Source organism: Simochromis diagramma, unplaced genomic scaffold (assembly GCF_900408965.1).
Source record: "Simochromis diagramma unplaced genomic scaffold, fSimDia1.1 OVJJ01000307.1, whole genome shotgun sequence".
NCBI classification, from domain to species: Eukaryota; Metazoa; Chordata; class Actinopteri; order Cichliformes; family Cichlidae; genus Simochromis; species Simochromis diagramma.
This window is the reverse complement of record NW_024386786.1, coordinates 510,352-528,279: the sequence shown is the minus strand read 5'-3', so window position 1 is coordinate 528,279 and position 17,928 is coordinate 510,352. Positions and strand designations below refer to the sequence as shown.

Genomic DNA, 17,928 nt, shown 5'->3' with positions numbered 1-17,928 from the left:
GCTTTTTATACCTTCTGTGCCTTTAAAATAATCTCAGATGAAAACATTTCTTGTAAAAGAGAAACAGCTTTTGTGGACATATATTAAAGGTACTTTTTGTAATTACCCTTGGGAGAATTTGATAGAGGTTTTCAGTCAGGTCAGATACTGAAAATGCTCATCTAGTTGGCGACAGTCACGGTGGTTACGTCTGATAATTTTGGACCTATTTTTTGATCAAGACAAGGCAGTCGAACTGTTGGTTGGTCATAAATAAAAATGTTCTGTTTTTGACTTACCAGGTTAAATAAAGGTAAGACTATTTGTACCCCATTCCAGCTTCACTTGATGCACCCAAACAGTGCATGTTTTATATATAAAGTCACAGTGGTTGTTTCTTCACATTTCTTTTTCATAGTTTTGTTCATTTTGGAACGTTTTAAAGAATTTTTAAACATCAAAGTTTACAAAAAGTACCTTTAAACTCAAATTTCAGTGACACAAACTTAAACACCAATAAATTAACCAATAAATTCTATTAAAACACCAAAACCTGACACAATATAAGCCTTCAGTAAGTTACATTTTCAAATGTCTGAAAAGTCCTCACTTTGATGAACATAGCTCGACAAGAAAAGCTAACTGAATGATGTCCCTTTAAAAAAAATGAATTTTTAAAAGAACGACAGGCTTTGAAAATGTCATTACAGCTTGATATGAACACGCAGTGACTCGAGTGCTGAAGACGTACCCCAAGTTTGGTCCAAAAAAAAAAAAGGAAGAAAAATAAATAATAATGAGGTTCAGCATTCCTAAGAAGAATAAGAAGACAGAAAGTTACACGCACGGGCACACAAACTAAAACAGACGCATGTACATGTACACACATACACGCCGTGACATCATAAGTCAGCACTATGACATCACCAACACTGGCTTCTGACACCGTCATGCGTTTCTTCTTTTCTCTATGATTGCATCAGCTCTTTTTTGTTCTTGTGTATACAAAGGGTTTTTCTTCTTCTATTCTTTTTTTTTTAAATTCCACTAGAAAGTTTTTAATACTGAAAATCCAGGATTATACATTAAAACTCACAGAGATTAAAAAAATAAATACATGTTTAAGTAGAAGAGAAAGAAAGAGAGCTCATGATGATAGCGTTCATAGTGTCATTGAGGGGGAACTTCTACATAAACCATTAACACGTGAGCACATGTATTAAAACACTAAAAATGGCTGGCAGGAAGCTTCACACAGTAATCAATCATGTCTGTCTTTATCGAAATACAACCCGAGAGTGGAACCTTAAACAAGGCCTCTCTTGAAACCCCAGAAAGGGTAAATCCAGCCAGCGTGGCCAGAAGGTCCATCTCACAGCCAGAAAACCAAAAAAATGTACAAAATATGACATCATTATGGTCAACGCTTCTCCCGCAGCTTTTTAAAATGGTTATGTGTCTTTACATGGTACACAAAAGTTCTTTTGCTTTGCACAATTTCCTTGCATTTAAATTTTTTTTTCTCTCTAAGCAAGAAGAATAAAAATAAAAAGATCTGTGAAAAATATGCACGAGCATGCCTCCCGACTCACAGGAAAAAATGAAAATGAGAAGCAGAGACTGTACAGAGCATAGACACACAAAGATAATTCATTTTAGCCCTTGGTGTGAAGTGTCCATTGTCCCCCCCACCGCCTAAAACCCATTTGCCACCCTTCCCCTTCGTACGAGGTGAGCAGCTGAACTTGCAGGAAAACGTGTGGTGCTGTAGACGTACAGGAGGGTTGGTTTAATACCAATCGGCGGCAGAAGCAAAACCCTCGACCCCTCTACAAGCTTGCCATGAAAAGTTTTGAACAGTTCAGGGTTTCCGCCAGAAAAGTTGTCGACCCCAGCCACCATTTAACATTGCTGATGTTGCACCTATAGCAGAAACATTTTGGCCATTTTGTTGAGCGATAACAAAACAACCCTGTTTCTGGGTCCAAATGTAAAATTATTGGTGTTAAAATGAGATTTTTGGCTTTTGAAAATGATTGCAGCTCCATCTGAAATCTTAATAACTGCCATCCAAAATCACTTTACCAAAAATCAGAAACTATTTAAATTTTTTCCAACAAAGTGCCTTTTTATTCTCCAAAGCTAGCTATCCTAGCCATGAGCTAACGGTGTCTCAGACACAAAATATATAGCGTGCCGACTAAAATTTCAGTGTAAGCAGTCAACTTAGGCTCAGGACTTTTTACATTTTTCATAACCTTGTGTCATGGATGAGGCTCAGATGTTATCTTAGGTGAAGTGCGTTCCATTTTTATTACCTTCTTCCTGTCAATGAAATCATAGGAAACATAAAAGATGGACTTGGCTTCCTGGTCTGATTCAATGAAGACATCTGTCTCAGCGAGAAACCTCAACTTGGACTTTATATTAGTTTGTTTTAGACTAAACATAGCTCTATATGGCAAATGGCACCAGTTATATGTCAACTAGCTTAGCTTCACTTGACAAGATCAACTAACTTAATGCTAACTCCAGCTTAGTAAACCTTCTTTTTCATGATTGCTGGAATGTTAAACTTTACTGGGAGAACGAGCGCACAGATCCTTTTATTCAAGCTTGGAATTTAAGTTTCCTCAATGACTCTTTTCTTTTGGGACCCAGAAATGCCCAATGATGTCAGACTTAATATGCAGTTAGCTCTCACTTTATATCTCTGGATACAAATTGAGTGTTTTTTCCCCACTTTACTGTGCTATACCACCCACAGAGCCCATAATATGGTTATAGTTGTTCACTTATGGCTAGGAATCATGTAGCTTACTGTCATTTGTAAATAGTAGATATCCACCAAAGCTAATGCTTTAAGTTTAACATTGTTTTTTATTTTCTTTTTTAAATTGTTGTACTATTAGCTGATCTGAAAAATGGGTAACAATAACACCAGGATAATAAGATACATTAGCTAACATTACAAATGTAGCTTTTATTTATAAAAGTGTGGGAGATGGTCAATTAAAAAGCTGCTAAGTCTGTGGTAGACTGGCGGAAACCCTACAGTTGCTGAAGAATGTTTGGTCAGTCAGTCAATGTATGAGATTGGCTCAGTTCAAAACTTTCTTAGCCTACGAATTACACAATGTTTCATAGATGATATACACCCACTAGATTTCACTGTACAAGAGCATAGTTAGCTAAAAATCATACTGCAAAGTGGACTTCACTTGTAAAGCCCGGTCACACCAGAAACACAGGCGAACATCTGGATTCAAAATGTTTTAGAAGTAGCAACTTGAGACATTCACAATAGCTCCTCAACCTTCTTTATTTTTATCCTTCCCTTTATCATTAACTGGCACTTAGTTCTTGGGAGTTTTCGTGAAATGCTGGTGTGACTGGGCCTTTATGGCAGCGCTTTGACTTGCTTTTCGTCTCTAAACGGCTCATTTTATTTATTTATCTTTAGCTTGAGTGAATCGAGCTATAAAGAAATCAAATGAGAGTTAACTGCTGCATTATTTCAGCAGTTTTACTTTGATAGTCCAATCACGACTAGAGAAAGAAATGACAGACTGATCACATGACCAGTCTTTACATTACAAAGTGGCTGGCTAAAGGATAAATATGTTTTCAACTAAGTATACACAAAATCCTACAGGGCTCAGTTATGCTAATATTATTATTATTATTAGTAGTAGTAATAGTATCAGGTTAATTTCATACAAAATCAACTTGTTTGGTTTTAAATACTTGTATAAATACACTGACAAGCAAACCCGTCTGCCTCTGCCTCGGCGCTCTGACATCCACAGTGGATTCAAAGATGGATGAATTTCTGTCGGAGCACTCGAGGACTCAGAGGACAGCGCAACAAAACTCAAGGACAATTCAACAAATTTGACTCAGTGGATATCCTTCAATAAAAGTCACAGCGAATACCCAGCAGCCTTTAACTGCTTTTTTCTTTTCTTTTTTTTTTTGCTATTTACTTGGGCATTTGTCTTCTCTTCACAAAGAATAGGTGAAATTTCTCTTTTCCAATACACAAGTGACAAAGAGAGAATCAATTGGCTTTACTCACTAATGTTGCCATCCACCACTTTTTATTTTATGAAGGGGGCTGTGTGCAGCTGAGAGCAGCCCTGTGAGGGAGCCAGCTGATATCAAACCACTTGCTTGTTTCTTTGCCATTTCCTGCTCATATCTTCACACTAAAAACCTCGCTGCTTCCCTCTCTTCATCTGGTCTTCAGCTTCTTTTCATCTGCACCTCTTCTCCACCACTCTTCCTCTCACACTGTCACCTCATTCTTACTCCCAGTCCGGAGTCCCTGGCCTCCACCTCCTCCGGGGATGAAGTGCAGCTGTTCAATCGTGTTCTGCCTCTTGCTGGCGAAAGCCATACGTCGGGCGTTGGGGTGGCCTCCACCTGTCCCGCCGTGGGAGTCCCAGCCACCGTGCATGCCCATGCCGGACATGGCCGTGGTGCTGCGGTCGTGCTCGTGGCCTGATGTGGGGTGGGAGTTCATCTTGATCATGTGGTGGCGGTCCATGGATGGCGTGACACAAATGTTCTGCTGTGACTGAGCCTTCTGGTGGTGGCTGAGCCGGCCCATGGTGGGAACCATCCCGGTTCCTCCCCCTCGCTCACTCGTTCCCGGCAGCAGACCCATCGTCATCAGCCGGTCCTCCAGACGGTCAGGGGAGACCAGGAGCCGCTCATGGGACCTGGAAACACAGACTTATTGTCAGTGTCATAAAAGTATTACAATATTTGAATATTAATTTTACTGGAAGCTTTATGATTTGAAAATGGTATAGAGTACTTTCCTGGGTATTGGAATTGAATTCAAAGTTCTAGTATCACGACAACTCTAAGGGGGACCATCTTAAATTGTGGAAATTTGAAGTATAATGCACTTTTTCAGCTCCATGTTTTTATTTATTAGAGTAGCTTTGCATGATGATAATGCTTAGTCTATGGGTATTCATGGAAATGGCAGAAAGGCACAGCTGGAATTCATTTTATTTAAGAGTACCGACAACGAGACAGCCTGTTAGGAAAAGCACTAAAATCAAAGCTGTGTTTTGAAGGATGGATGAGCTACACTGTGTCAAGCTCAAACTTTAAAGATTACTTTTAGGATGTATACGATTTTAACTAGTTAAATAAGGTATAATATGGGACCTCTAATATATCCCAAACAGAATTTTTGTTACCTAAATTTAATAGCGTGAACCTTCACTTTGCCAGACTCTTTAAACTTTGATGAAACTGTCCCACTCTTGATACTGATTAAATATTACACCCTGATTCCCTTTGTTCTTATGTTTTCTTAATGGGATTTGACTCATCTCACCTCCATCTTCTCATGTCATCTCATATCTCTATGATCCCTTCTTTTCTCTCATCTTTCTCTTCTCTGATCTGACTCCTTTGTCTTTAGTATTTCATCTGCTGCTTCTCTTTGTCCTATCTGATCACACCTCACCTCTTATCCCCGATCTCACCTGCGGAGCGTCTGTGATGTAGAGCTCCTGCTGGTGCTCATCATGGCTTTGTAGTACTGGTGTTGCTGGTTCTTGGACAGGCGGGACAGAGTGTTGCCTTCCCCAAATGCCAGCAGCTGGTCCTGGGAGCGGACACGGCGTGGTGGCCTATCGAAGCTGGAGCTGGTGTACTGTGTCTGGGAGGGGAGCGGGTATGGGTTCGGGGTGGAGGGCGGCATGTGGAGGTGGGGCCGAGAGCCGTGGAGTGGTAGCGTGCCTCTGGATCCCAGCGTGTAGTCCCCTCCAAAGGGCAGGTGGTGCTGAGAGGAGTAGAAGGAGGGCGGAGCGTTGTTGGAGCGGCGCTTGGAGTTGTAGTAGCTGGAATACTCATCAAGTTCTTTCTCTGATTCACAAAAACACAAAGAGAAATGTGTAATATGTAAAAAGCTATTTTGTATGTTGATGATTAACACAGAATGATAATTATTGACGATTATATACAGCTGATTGTTTGGTTTGATAGGAAAGGTGTAATCACTGTAGTCATTCTCAGGTAAGTCTCTGGAATTAACATAAAGATACATTGTTACAAATTTAAAGTTTGATTATTGAACAAAACTTTCACAGAATCAGAAGTTGTTGCCTTTATGGGACTGGAGATAACATGGACAACGCATTACTCTACAAGCTTGCTGTGAAAAAAAAGAGGGGGACCACAATTTGCTCATGTTGTATTAATCAAGGTAGAGGCCATGAACTCATCTCTTTTATACAACACCCCCTGCAAGTCTTAAGAAAAAATACAGGTTAAGGTTTGAAATGCCTTCATGTATAATCTAAGCTTGCTGGCTACATTGGCAGTATCATGCATCTTTTACTACTGTACACATATATGAGGTATCCCATTAGTTTTGCATGCAGGGTCCATTGTCATCACTCACTGTAAAAACTCAACCGGCCGAGAAAACAGAAAGTATAAGGGAAAACTAAAGGAATCCGCCCAGCTTTTAGAAATGATGAAGCCTTTCAGATGAGAGGTGGAACCTCTTCAAAAAAGCCTTCAACTGAACACTTAAGATTACTATGACCTGGATGACTGAGACAAAGGACAAAGCACAAATATGCTAGGAGGAAGTGATAATTAAATATGTCACTGGAGGTGGATGCTGGTGTGGTGGAGGTGTTGAAAGAGCATGGAGGGCAGCACCGACTCCATCAGGTCTGAAAGAGAGATGGGAAATGTGGCAGCTTAAACTGAGAGGCTGTGTTTGATATACGACATGAGATTGAGCCGTATGTATGTGCGGCTCAATCTCAATCTATGTGCAGTTCAAAACCCCATTTGTATTGAATCCGCTTCAAAAGTTTAGTGATGTCCGGAAAAATGTATATAGCATCAAATCAAAACAGTCTACTCCTGATGCTTTATATTGTCAGGTAAATAGGCTACAAAAATAGAGAGAAACCCCCAACAATCAGATGGCACGCTATGAAAAAGCACTGGGTGACAGTGGGAAGGAAAAACTCTTAACAGGAAGAAACCTATGGCAGAAGCAGGCTCGGAGAGGGGAAGATACAAGATTCAAGTACAGATTCACACCGTTATGGTGTCCCTAATGACTCAGTTCAAACATCGTGCTAATTCCAATACAATATTTTTAACCCTTTGTTTAAAAAGGTTAAAAAACTGCATTTACATTCATCTTTACTACAACAATGACATTTAAATTGTTAATGAGGGCATCCGTCAGTACAACAGCTACCTAATGGCCTCTTTGCCATCTATTTTCCCATAGATCTTTGAATGCCTCCTTAAAGAATGTCTCTGTTTTAATGTCCGACTGTGCACATGTGACAATGGTGCAAGTAACTGTCCTGTGAATTCACAACAAGTGTGCAAGTGGGCGTCATGTGTCATGACTCCTACATGCTCCATCCTCATGAAAACAGTATTTCTAGTCACGAGAGGCAGCAAGCGATCCCCTGCTGTCTGCTACATGTGAGAAAGGACAACTGCAGATCCCAAAAATGTGGCTCGGTGGTACTGTTAGTTACTCATGTGTGAATATGGCTTCAGTTAAAATAAGGAAGACAAGAGATTTAGAGAAAACACATCTTGAGAGGTCCATTTAGTAGCTGGAGAGCAGCAGTAATAAAATATTATGATCTTCATCAACATCAAGAGATGTTGAAATTAAAATCGTTTACTAAAAATTTTAATGCTTCTTGTCCGTGCAGGAAAAAAGTATCAAAGACCTGCTCATGAAGATCATGCAAAGAGCTCAAATTCACTGACATAATAAAGCTATAAAGCTACTAAATGGTCTTGTGAGACTGTGAGAATCAGATAAAGAGTGGAGCAATAAAAAGGGAGAAGCAGGTGAAAATGAAAGAAAATATAATATCAGAAAGGGCGAACAAATTAGAGCAAGAAATGTCTTGTGTAGCAAGAAACTGACCTTAAATGTCTTGAAAGAGAAGAAAGAAGAATCCAAGAGAGAAAGGAGGAAATGAAAAAGTGAGAAAGACATTTTGTCACAGGAGGACAAAGACAGAAGGCACAAATGGATAATGCAAAAGGAGAGATACGCTGTATATTGCATGAGGCATAAAAGAATAAAGGTAGAAGACAAGCTCAAGGCCAAAGACAGAGAGGACGTGAGGTGAAAATAGGCTTTAAAGGCGGCGAAAGAAGATGTTTCACAGCATAAATGATGTGAAAACAAAGACGTCGAGGAACAACGTAAAGACAGAAGAAAGGAATGAAGGAGAGGGAAGCAGTTAGTCAGTTTCACTAACAGTGAGAAGCAGTGCTTCTGTGCGTAGCCCGAGCCCACTTTAATCTTCAAAGCATTTCCATGGAAGCAGCTCCCCAAGAGCCAATTTAAAGCTGACCTTTAACCAGCCACCTCTCTCTACCTCTTCGTTCCCTCTTTCCTTTTCTTTGCTCTCCCTCTCAGGTCTCTTCCCCTCCTTCTGTTTGCCTCTTTGTCTTCACTATTCTCCACACTTTTCTTTTTTTCCAGTCTAGTTGTTGTTGCTTTTTCACCTTCTCGCTGTTCAGGCTTTTCTCTCTGCTTCTCTTTCCTCTCTCTGTCCTCAATCTCTCCCTCCTCTCAGTCTTTCTCCTCACTCTCCCTCATGCTCTCTGTTTACTCCCCTCCAATAAGGCTAAATTATCTCAAGGTTTCTCCCTGGCTGCCCTCCTTAGACAAAGAAGCCTTTATCAGTGTCCTTTCTGCAGCGCCGTCTGGGGAACGGCATCAAAAGGATCACGTTTCAGAGAAAGGCTGACGGGAGGCCATATTCCCTCTTTATGTGTCACAATGACAACTTTTTATTCTCCATTTGAAGGAGTGTTTCACCAAAACTGACATTCAGGGTGGTTTTCTTTGAAAAAGCAGGAATCTAATAATCAGACAAGTAGAAGTGAATGAATGATTCAGCCTGAATCTGCTTAACAAAGGGTTTTACATTCCTCTGTGAAAGCGATCAGTGTCTGGGAAATAAAATCATCCAGCACAGACGAAGTGACTGCTTCATGTTTAAAGTGCTCGCTGCCATCACTGCAAGTCTGGTGTAGTCAGATCCTACAGTCCTTCTTAGTAGATTCAGTAGTATAATGTCAAACGTGAGCTACAGCTTAAGGCAAGTTATCTTTGGGATGTCTGAAACTTAAGAGCAACATTGACTGAAGATAAACGTAGCCACGATGACTGGTTGCGACATCGTGATGTAAAGCTTCTAGCTGCGCATTTTGAAATCAAACCTGGTAAAAGACAACAGACCAAAAGAAACACTGCACGCTCATATGACTTGAAATTTGAAAGGTAGAGTGTTTTTCCTGTACATTTCTCATTGCACTTCCTTTCAAAGCCAGAGGAGTCGCCCCCTGCTGGCCATTAGAAAAAAAGCAGATTTTGGGCACTTCAGCATTTGGGGTGAAGTTAGTCTAAAAAAAATAGCTCCTACCTCCTTTTCCTCTTTCTTGTCATTAGTGGAAAACATCAGGTGAAGAAAAGGTAAACGTGATTTTAGAAGGACCTGAACCTCAGAGTACTAAATCAGCATATTACCCCACTTTTTCCAGCTGATTGAAGTGAAAGTTCATTCACGATAATCCTGAACGGACATTACTAATGCAGCCTGGACCTTAAATGCACTTTGATTAATTAACATAACTGGATTTAGAGAGTTTATATAAATCCACTTTCTTCGCATGAGGCGTAAATAAAGAGGTTACTACAGAAGTTTTGAGTTCAGCTCTGGCATGAACTGGAAAACTATAAGTAACATTTCTACAATCTGCATCAGTTTGTGTGTCAGATGGTGTGTTGGTATGAACGATGGGATGGAAATAGCTCGAGTCCTTTCATAAAGGATGCTCCAGTCCACTGCTAAACGAGGTAACACAGGAAGCACTGGCGCACCTTTCCTCAGTATTTGGAGAATCTGACCAGCTCTACACGGATGCTTCCGGGTCGCTTCTCTCAGTTAGGAAACACTGCCATGAAAAATCGTCTTTGACTGCATCATTTTTGGGGGATTTTGTTCATGTTTACGTTTAAGTCATTTCCTGCTGTTAGTGTTACTTCCTGTCTCTGTTAGCGATCCCTCTTCTGTAATTGTCTGCTTCTCCCGCAACACTTCCACCTCTGTTGAATCTGCCACACCTGTTTACGATTAGCTAAGCTGTGTGTGTGTGCGAGTGTATATGCAACCTGTGGAGCTTCTTCTGTTCATGTAGTCAGTTCATGTAACTCCATGTAGTCAGCTTTTCAGCATTACATTAGTGTATCATAGTGTTTTTCCTTTTTGTTTTCTCATGTGGGTATGGGCTGAGACGTTTTCACCCACAGCCAGCTGATCTGTGTAGGTTAACTAATTTGCTCATTGGAAGTCTGAATTTCACTTCTTTGACTGTCATTGTGAGTTTGAAATTTCCTCCATAAAACACACCAACCCTGTACATTTCCTGGTTCCAGCTATTCTGTTAAATTCAATTTGTTTATACAGCACCAGTTAACAACAGCTACCCATAAGTACGTTATATTTTAAATAAAAGATCCTACGTTATCGGAGGAAGAACTCAATCAGACAAATCTCTGAGTAGATTCAGACTCAGGGAGGGGCAGCCATCTACCACGATTGGTTAGAGTGTGAAAAAAGGACAAAACAAAATCAGCAAGTTTCACTTAAAATTAAAAATATGCAGTTTTTCTAAACTCCTGCACGTATTCCCTCGCATCGTCTCTCAGTCATGGAGCAGAGAGAGAAAACAGAGCTACCACACAAACCTCAGAAAACAGCAGTCTGTCAAAGTGAAGCGCATGCTACAGCTCTACTGCAAATGTATTTCCTTGGTTTTTTTCTTCATTATCTAGAGGTGATTTCTAATTATCAAACAAAATGCAGTGCTCATTCATGCTGCAGGAACACAGCCGCCTGCAATATAAATTAATGTGCTCAGTCATTTGAGGAAGTGCAATTATATGAAGGAGGGACAACAAAAGAGAGAGAAAAAACATGGTGACCAAACAGAAGAAGAAAAAGGAGAAAATAAAGAGGTGAATTATGGGAATGGCATCTGTTTCTCTCTGGGATTTTTCCTTAAAAAGGCTGCAGGACATCGACCGAGATGCTCATTCATGAATATGAAGGTTTCTGTTCTCCGATGTGAGGATGAGAGGAAGCCTTTTTATCTGTTGAAGTGTTTCCTTATTTTGATTGAATTGAAATAATAAAGAATCTCATCTGGACTCTTCTTCCACCTCATTAATGCTTCCATGTTCACGAAGCGCCACACCGCTTACACGCGCACACATATGACCCCCCACGTAGTAACAATCCATCACTCAGCCTGCAGAGGCGACTCCCCTCCCCCTGCAGTCTTCGGCAATCACAGGGCGAGAGAGGCGACCAGCCACTGCCTCTCCAACGTCTTTTCTTCTCCGTCGAAGGCAGCCAGGCCCCTGCGGACCAGCCAGCCAACGCCCCTCCCCCTGCCTCCACATCTCTTTTTCCTTCAAATCCCTTCTTCCTTTCTTTCACTGCCTCTCTCTCCTTTCTTCTCAGTCTGCTCACTCGAGCTCACAGCATCTCCATCTTCCTTACCATCTCTTTTCCCCCATTAATGCTGCATCCTTATTCACCCAGCCAGCCTTCCCCTGATTTTCCTCTTCTGGTTAACAAACCTGCTTCTCTACTCTCACCCTGTCTCGTGTTACCATGCTGCCTTCCCATCTCCTTCAACTTCATTTATCTTTCCTCTCCTCCTCCCTTCCTTCTTTCTTCTTTATTATCCTCTTTTCCCCCACTGTTTCCTCAATTCTCCCTCATCTCATCATCCATCTAACTCCATCTTCTTCTCCATGCCTTTGGCTGTTTAGCAGAAGTAGTTTACACATTCAGACAACACACTGAGATGATTATTTGTCACAAACTCAGGTGGCCATGCCTGGTACCATCATTTAGGTTCCCTGCAGAATCAGCAGCCTGAAATTTTACTAACCAGGCCACAAAAAGGCAAATCCCTTGAAAACACAGTCATGGCCAGTTTATATGAATAAAACCTGCTCACAGTTTAGTTGGCAGAGACATGATTTGGGATTTGGATGACCAAAAATCAAACAGTTAACAACGTCTACATTAACCAAATGAAGCTGTAATATAGGACAGATGTCATCACAGTGACAGGGTTCACAACATAACCAACTATTTCTATCGACCTCAGTTATGAGTTCATCCGTACAGCAAACCAGCTGAACTGAACCCTCCCTAGCAAATACTTTCTTCATGCAGTCAGTATTTTCACATTAAAGGGAACTTATAAAGAAAGTGAAGTCGTGAATATGGGAAAGAGTAAAGCTGACGGTGCAGTAACACCATTTCACTCGCATCTGTAACTAAAAACAGATCTGCGAGGACTAAAATGTATTTACAGCCACTTTAATGAGAATCAGCGCAATCAGTCTCAGTTTTTCCTCAACAGGAATACGACATCAGTGATGAGGACTCTCTGACAGCGAGCGGCAAAGAGGAGGAGGCGACACGACTGAAACAGTCAATCCAGGTTGAGTGAAACATAACATTTTCAAGTAAACACCCGTGCAATTAGTTTAATCAAAATCAAACCCCTGTTCAGCTGTTCAGTAACTTTAAACGTCAAGAAAAGCCAATTTTCACCTACTTCATCTGCCCCCAGGTTGATCAGCATAGCAGCAGCACAGTATAATCAAGAGGAAACAAACACAAAAGTGTGTGTCACTGTTGTGCAGAGACCCCAGATGACGGGCAGTTTGTGTTTGACACCAAAAAGTTTTAAAGGGATGCAGAAGAAGTCAATCTTTAGGCAGGAGTATGTGCAAAAACATGGTAATTAACAGCAAAAGAAAAAAAATCAATCAAGGAAACTAAAATAAAACTAAAGAAAATACAGCCTCACAGCAAGCTGCCAACCTCCTCCTTCCTCTGCCACTCTCCCTGCATGAACCTATCCAGGTAAGGAAGGTAGACTGGAAATCGATAATCCTGGTTTCAGCTAACAAACCTTTACATAAGAGCATCTATAATATAAACACTGCACATCCACATGTGCTAAGAATATGAAAGGACTACAGAAATCACTCTCTCACGTTCCCCTGCTTCTGCCCCAGTCACTCTCTGCTCTGGACCTAATCAAACATGTCTTCACTCCCACTGGTTACCAGCTGAGTCCCAGGAACACTGAGGACTCATCAGAGGCCAACAGGAAAAACAATTAAAAAACGAATTAAGTCTGGTTGAATTCAGCTACCAAAATACACCAAAAACAGAAACACACGTGATCAGTGATGACACACTCCACTGACAATATCTGGGAATTGGGCACAGTGAAAAGGGGGAAGGCGTGACAGCTCCACTGTCACACTGACAAACTGCTTGTTTAGCTTTCTACTTTAAATTTGGTGCATTTCTTTTCAACTTTGCTGCAGGCTGACAGCAGCCGTCCTCTCTCTGCCTGTGATACCTGCAGGGTTGAGTTTAAAGGAGAGCACGGCATTTTCTGGTTTTTATGAGATATTTTATATTTAAATGTCAGTTTAAAGACATTTGCATTAATAGAATATATGTTTTATTGTAATTTCTCCAGGAATTGCACACTTCTAGTTTACTGGCAACCTGCCCAGTGTGTACAACACTTGTTGCTCAATGTTAGCTGGGACAGGTTCCAGCCATTCTGTAACCTTATTTGGACAAGCTGCTAAGAAAATGGATGGATTTTACACTAAAAGATGGAGGAATTCTCCTGCTGGCAGGGTCAAATGAAAGATGCCATAAAGTGAATAAAAGTGCAGCGATCAAAGTTTTGAGAGTCCATCATCGGCTTAGGAGTGCTCACTTTATGACAAACAGATGCAGATAATGTATTTGTGTATGTTCTGTCCTCATCGTAGGTGCTGTGAAGATTAATCAGCAGTTTTCTGAACACAGAAAACTGTTATCTTCTGTGTTTTGCGGGGCCAGTGTTACAGCCCCTTCTTTGCCTTCTGGCCAAACTTGGTCTTTTTTGAAACTTCCAAATCAATCTGCTATAGTTGCTCTTCTTTGTGATTCACAACTACGTCCTATAAAGTCTCAAAGTATAAACTTTTAATTTATCTTTGTATGACTACATTTGCTTTTTTTCATAATAAAAAGTAATGATTTCTTTGAAAATTTGTAGTGTAATCAGCCATCAACACTTAAGAACCAATCAGACACGGCTGAGGCCTTGTGTGCGTTGTTTCACTTGAAAGCTCCCAGTGGTCCTGAACGCTCAATCAGTCCCACTTCATCCCTCACTCCGGTTTCCCTTTTTCCTCCTTTTCCATCCCTTTATCTCCCCCAGCGACTCACCCAGCCTCTTCAGCGAGCTGTAGCGGTTGATCTCAGGTTTCATGTTTGCATCGTAGGACGGTGGCAGCTGAGCCAGGTTGTGGAAGGAGTGCGAGAAAGACGGGTGGCTGCTGTTGTGTCTCAAGACGCTGCCGCCGCCGCCTCCCACACCTTTGCTGCTACCAGAAATCAGGGTGGGCCCGGAAGTGAGCTGGGGGGTGTTGTTCATGCGGGATCCACGCTCTTGAGAGAGAGAAAGACAGAAAGAGGTGGAAAAAGGAAAGAAGAGATAGATGGAGAAGTGAGGAGGAGATGAGGGGGAGAAAGGAGAATGAAGGAGAGAGAAGGTTTGGAGGATGAAAGGAATGATGTGTAAGTGTAAAAGAACAAAGAGAAGGAAAAGAAGAAGTGAAAGAGAGAACAAGAGAAGATTATACAAGCTGGTTAACTATCAGTAAACAGGAAGTGTCTCTGAGCTCCATGGAGACCATCTATTAATACAACTCTGTGCTGTTCATCTGAGGCTCGATAAGACGAACGTATCAGCCACATGTAAATACACAGAAATACACTGATAGCTTCAGGAATCTACACACTCAAGCACACGCACATATTCACATTTATGCAAAGTGCAAAAGCAGCACAGCGATCAATAGACATAAAAAATGATTTGTCTTATGTAAGGTTTGCGGTATGGGGGAGGGGCAGGGGTGTCTGTTTTGCAGCACGTATACTCATATCCATTACATTATAAGGTGTACAAGTACATTCATAGTTTCCAAACAGCAAACAAACAGCAGTGGAAATGACCCAACATGTAGGTGCGCACAGGTCACCTGACATGTGTCGGATCTGTACATTCAAACAGAGGACAGAGGGACACATCTGCAGTGGACAAACACATGCCAGCCATCGCTGGATTAGCATTACAGAGGAATCTGAGAAGCTCGATTGACTGCTAAATGTCAGCAGAGGATGTTTGAAAGGTTAGAAATGTGAGGAAAAACTATGAAGCAGCGATTAAAGCTTGCGTAACTGTGGCCATTTGCTGCTGCTTCCTGTCTTAGACGCAGATATAATCAATGGTGAGTCCATTCGGGGCGGTAACAGCTATGGGCTGCGATCTTGTTAAGATAACTGCAGGACATATACTGGTCATTGACCATTGACAGTAATGGGCAATAATGGCCAATGTTGTCTCTGTTAAGTGCCACCCAGGGAACACACGCCACATCGACTTCTGTACCGTGAATTCTACATACACTCACACACTCACACACACACGGTGGGGAAAAAGCAATGCTAGCTCTGAGCTCTGAGATCATATGGCTGTAAAGCAGGAGCTGAGCAGCAGAATGCAGGCTGTGGACGAAATAAAAGGTAGAAAGCATCAAATGTCCTACCAATTGCTCTGTGTTTTTGTGCCACCATGCTAAATTAGCCTGGTAATTTCCACGAGTGAGAGGTAATTGATTTTTTTTTTTTTTGAACACCTACGATGGCTGACAGAGGTTTGGTAATGGTGTCCGGGAAAAATGAACTTTGCTCAGTGTGAGCCGAGTATGTGACTCAGAGAGTTGAGGGGTTTGTGATTGTGTTGTACCAGGAGGCTGGTAACTTTAACACAGGAGGGAACCAGACAAGTGATGCAAAGGAGGTTCTAAAGTCTAAAATCTCACCTTTAGAATCAAAAATATTGAGTACAAACCGGCACAACTGAAGTAAAATCATCAAAATTCTTGGGACTGAAAGTTCAGCCTACAGTTTATTTTTATTTTGTTAATTTTAGGTTTGTACTTCCTAATTTGTGCCAATGTGTCTGGTTGTTTCCTGGTCCAAGATGATTCCCCATAATTTGCATTAACAAGTAATGCCCCCTTAGACCGGGGGTTGTCAAAATGCAGTTCACGGGGCAACAGTGAGGCACGTGAACGTAACAAATACACTAAATCTGTACATTTTATTCATCCACTTGATGATATAACAGTGCAGAAGCAAACCAAGGGAACATTTCTCTTTAGTCATCACAGCTGACTAAACCTTCCTAACACTGAAAAGCACAGCTGGTGTCAACAAATGTCACCTCACTAATGGTTTAAAACTATAAACCGGCACAGAAAACAATAATTACCCACATAAGCTATTACTCCAAACCTAAAGGCGCGTGCATTTTCTTGTGCGGCCCTCAATCACATACCTAAAATGTCACATAGTTTTATAACAACCTTGTGATGTATTAGACCTGTTAAATCATACAGTTCTGCACAAAATGGCTGAATTTAGATTAAATACAGCAAACACTAAATTATATATTTAATAGTTTCTTTGTAAGGAAAGACATAAAAAGCAAAAAACGTGTTGTTTAGGTTTTTTTTGACTGTGTCGGGTTTTTGCAAAAGGTAGGAAATGTCTTTGGGTTTACCTACCTTATGATTTGCAGGTTTAGCTTAATGGCTAATCACAGTCATCATCAAAACCCCAAGATGTGTAAACCGGCTCATTTATAGACCAATTTACTCCTAAAAATATGTTTTATTTTGTCTATTGACGGTTTTGATTTAGAAAGTGATGAAGACAAACACATTTCTAACTGCACCTTTAACTCCTCCAATAAAATCTGCCTTTATCTGATATTCAGATTTCTATTCTTGAAATCTATGCAATAAAACTCATGCATATTTAGATACACCAATAGAGACGTTAGTGTCTTTTGCATATGCCGCTTTTCAATTTTTCTGTGCTCTCTGTGTTTCCAGGACCAGAAAACTTTATCTTTAATGTAAGTCACTGACTAGTTTTATGTAATAATACAAAATGTTTACAGTTTTTGCCCCGTAGTGTCTCTCCTTAGATGAATTAAGTTGAAAATGATGATGTAATTGTACTTGCTGGTTAATATTTGCTGTCCTCTCAGCCGGTTTTACTCTTTGCTGTTGCCTTCTTGTGTAATCCGCTGCATGAGGGGCACATGTAGGTGTAATAGCTTGGAAAAACTGGCACTGAAACAACTTAAAAAGTTAAATGGAAATCATGCTCATCTCCATCAACACCATCATATTTCCATGGCAACCTTATCCTGTATCCTGTCAGAGTCATGTTAGAGGCATAAAATCAGCCTTCGCAGATAATTATCTGACTTGCAGTAGGAGTTCATGTGTTTCCTGGGTGCAGCACAATGACCTTTGGTAGAGATGAATCACTCGCGCTAGCATTGCTTTTCTGTTTTCTTCGTGTAAAGCCTGCGAAAACAGACTCGGGTTAAAGCGATGACCTCCTTCCACGTTTGGTATCACACTTGCACATCACTGCTGCACAGAGAGAGGAGGAAGGACGAACAAGCACATCTGGAAGCAGGGTTGTGGGGGGGGTAGTGAGTGAATAGGGAAGACGGGCTTGCATTAAGCAAAGGGCAGGCCAGACAAGTTTAAGCTCACACTCTTATGAAAGATCTGTCAGATTCAACACAACCGTGTGACGGGGGAAATCACTGGAAACGTACAGCACGCTGTGATTTCGAGCACAAATCTGCGCGTAGCCACAGGGTGGGGTTGACAATGGCACAGCTGTTTTAAGAGCGCAGCACAACAGGCCGTCATACTGACATCGA

At 41.2% G+C, this 17,928-nt stretch overlaps 1 protein-coding gene across 2 annotated transcripts in view; it reads right to left on the bottom strand.

The window, feature by feature from the left end:
- Nucleotides 1-272: 272 nt before the first annotated feature.
- The window catches only part of shisa7b (shisa family member 7), a 50,520-nt gene continuing 32,864 nt past the window's right edge, over nucleotides 273-17,928 (bottom strand). For both annotated transcript variants that reach the window (XM_040022985.1, XM_040022986.1), the window contains 3 exons: nucleotides 14,343-14,564; nucleotides 5,487-5,868; nucleotides 273-4,703 (listed from right to left, as the gene is read on the bottom strand). In XM_040022985.1, the coding sequence (XP_039878919.1) occupies nucleotides 4,268-4,703; nucleotides 5,487-5,868; nucleotides 14,343-14,564 (1,040 nt within the window). In that variant the 3' untranslated portion in view covers nucleotides 273-4,267. The remainder of the gene's footprint in view (nucleotides 4,704-5,486; nucleotides 5,869-14,342; nucleotides 14,565-17,928) is intronic.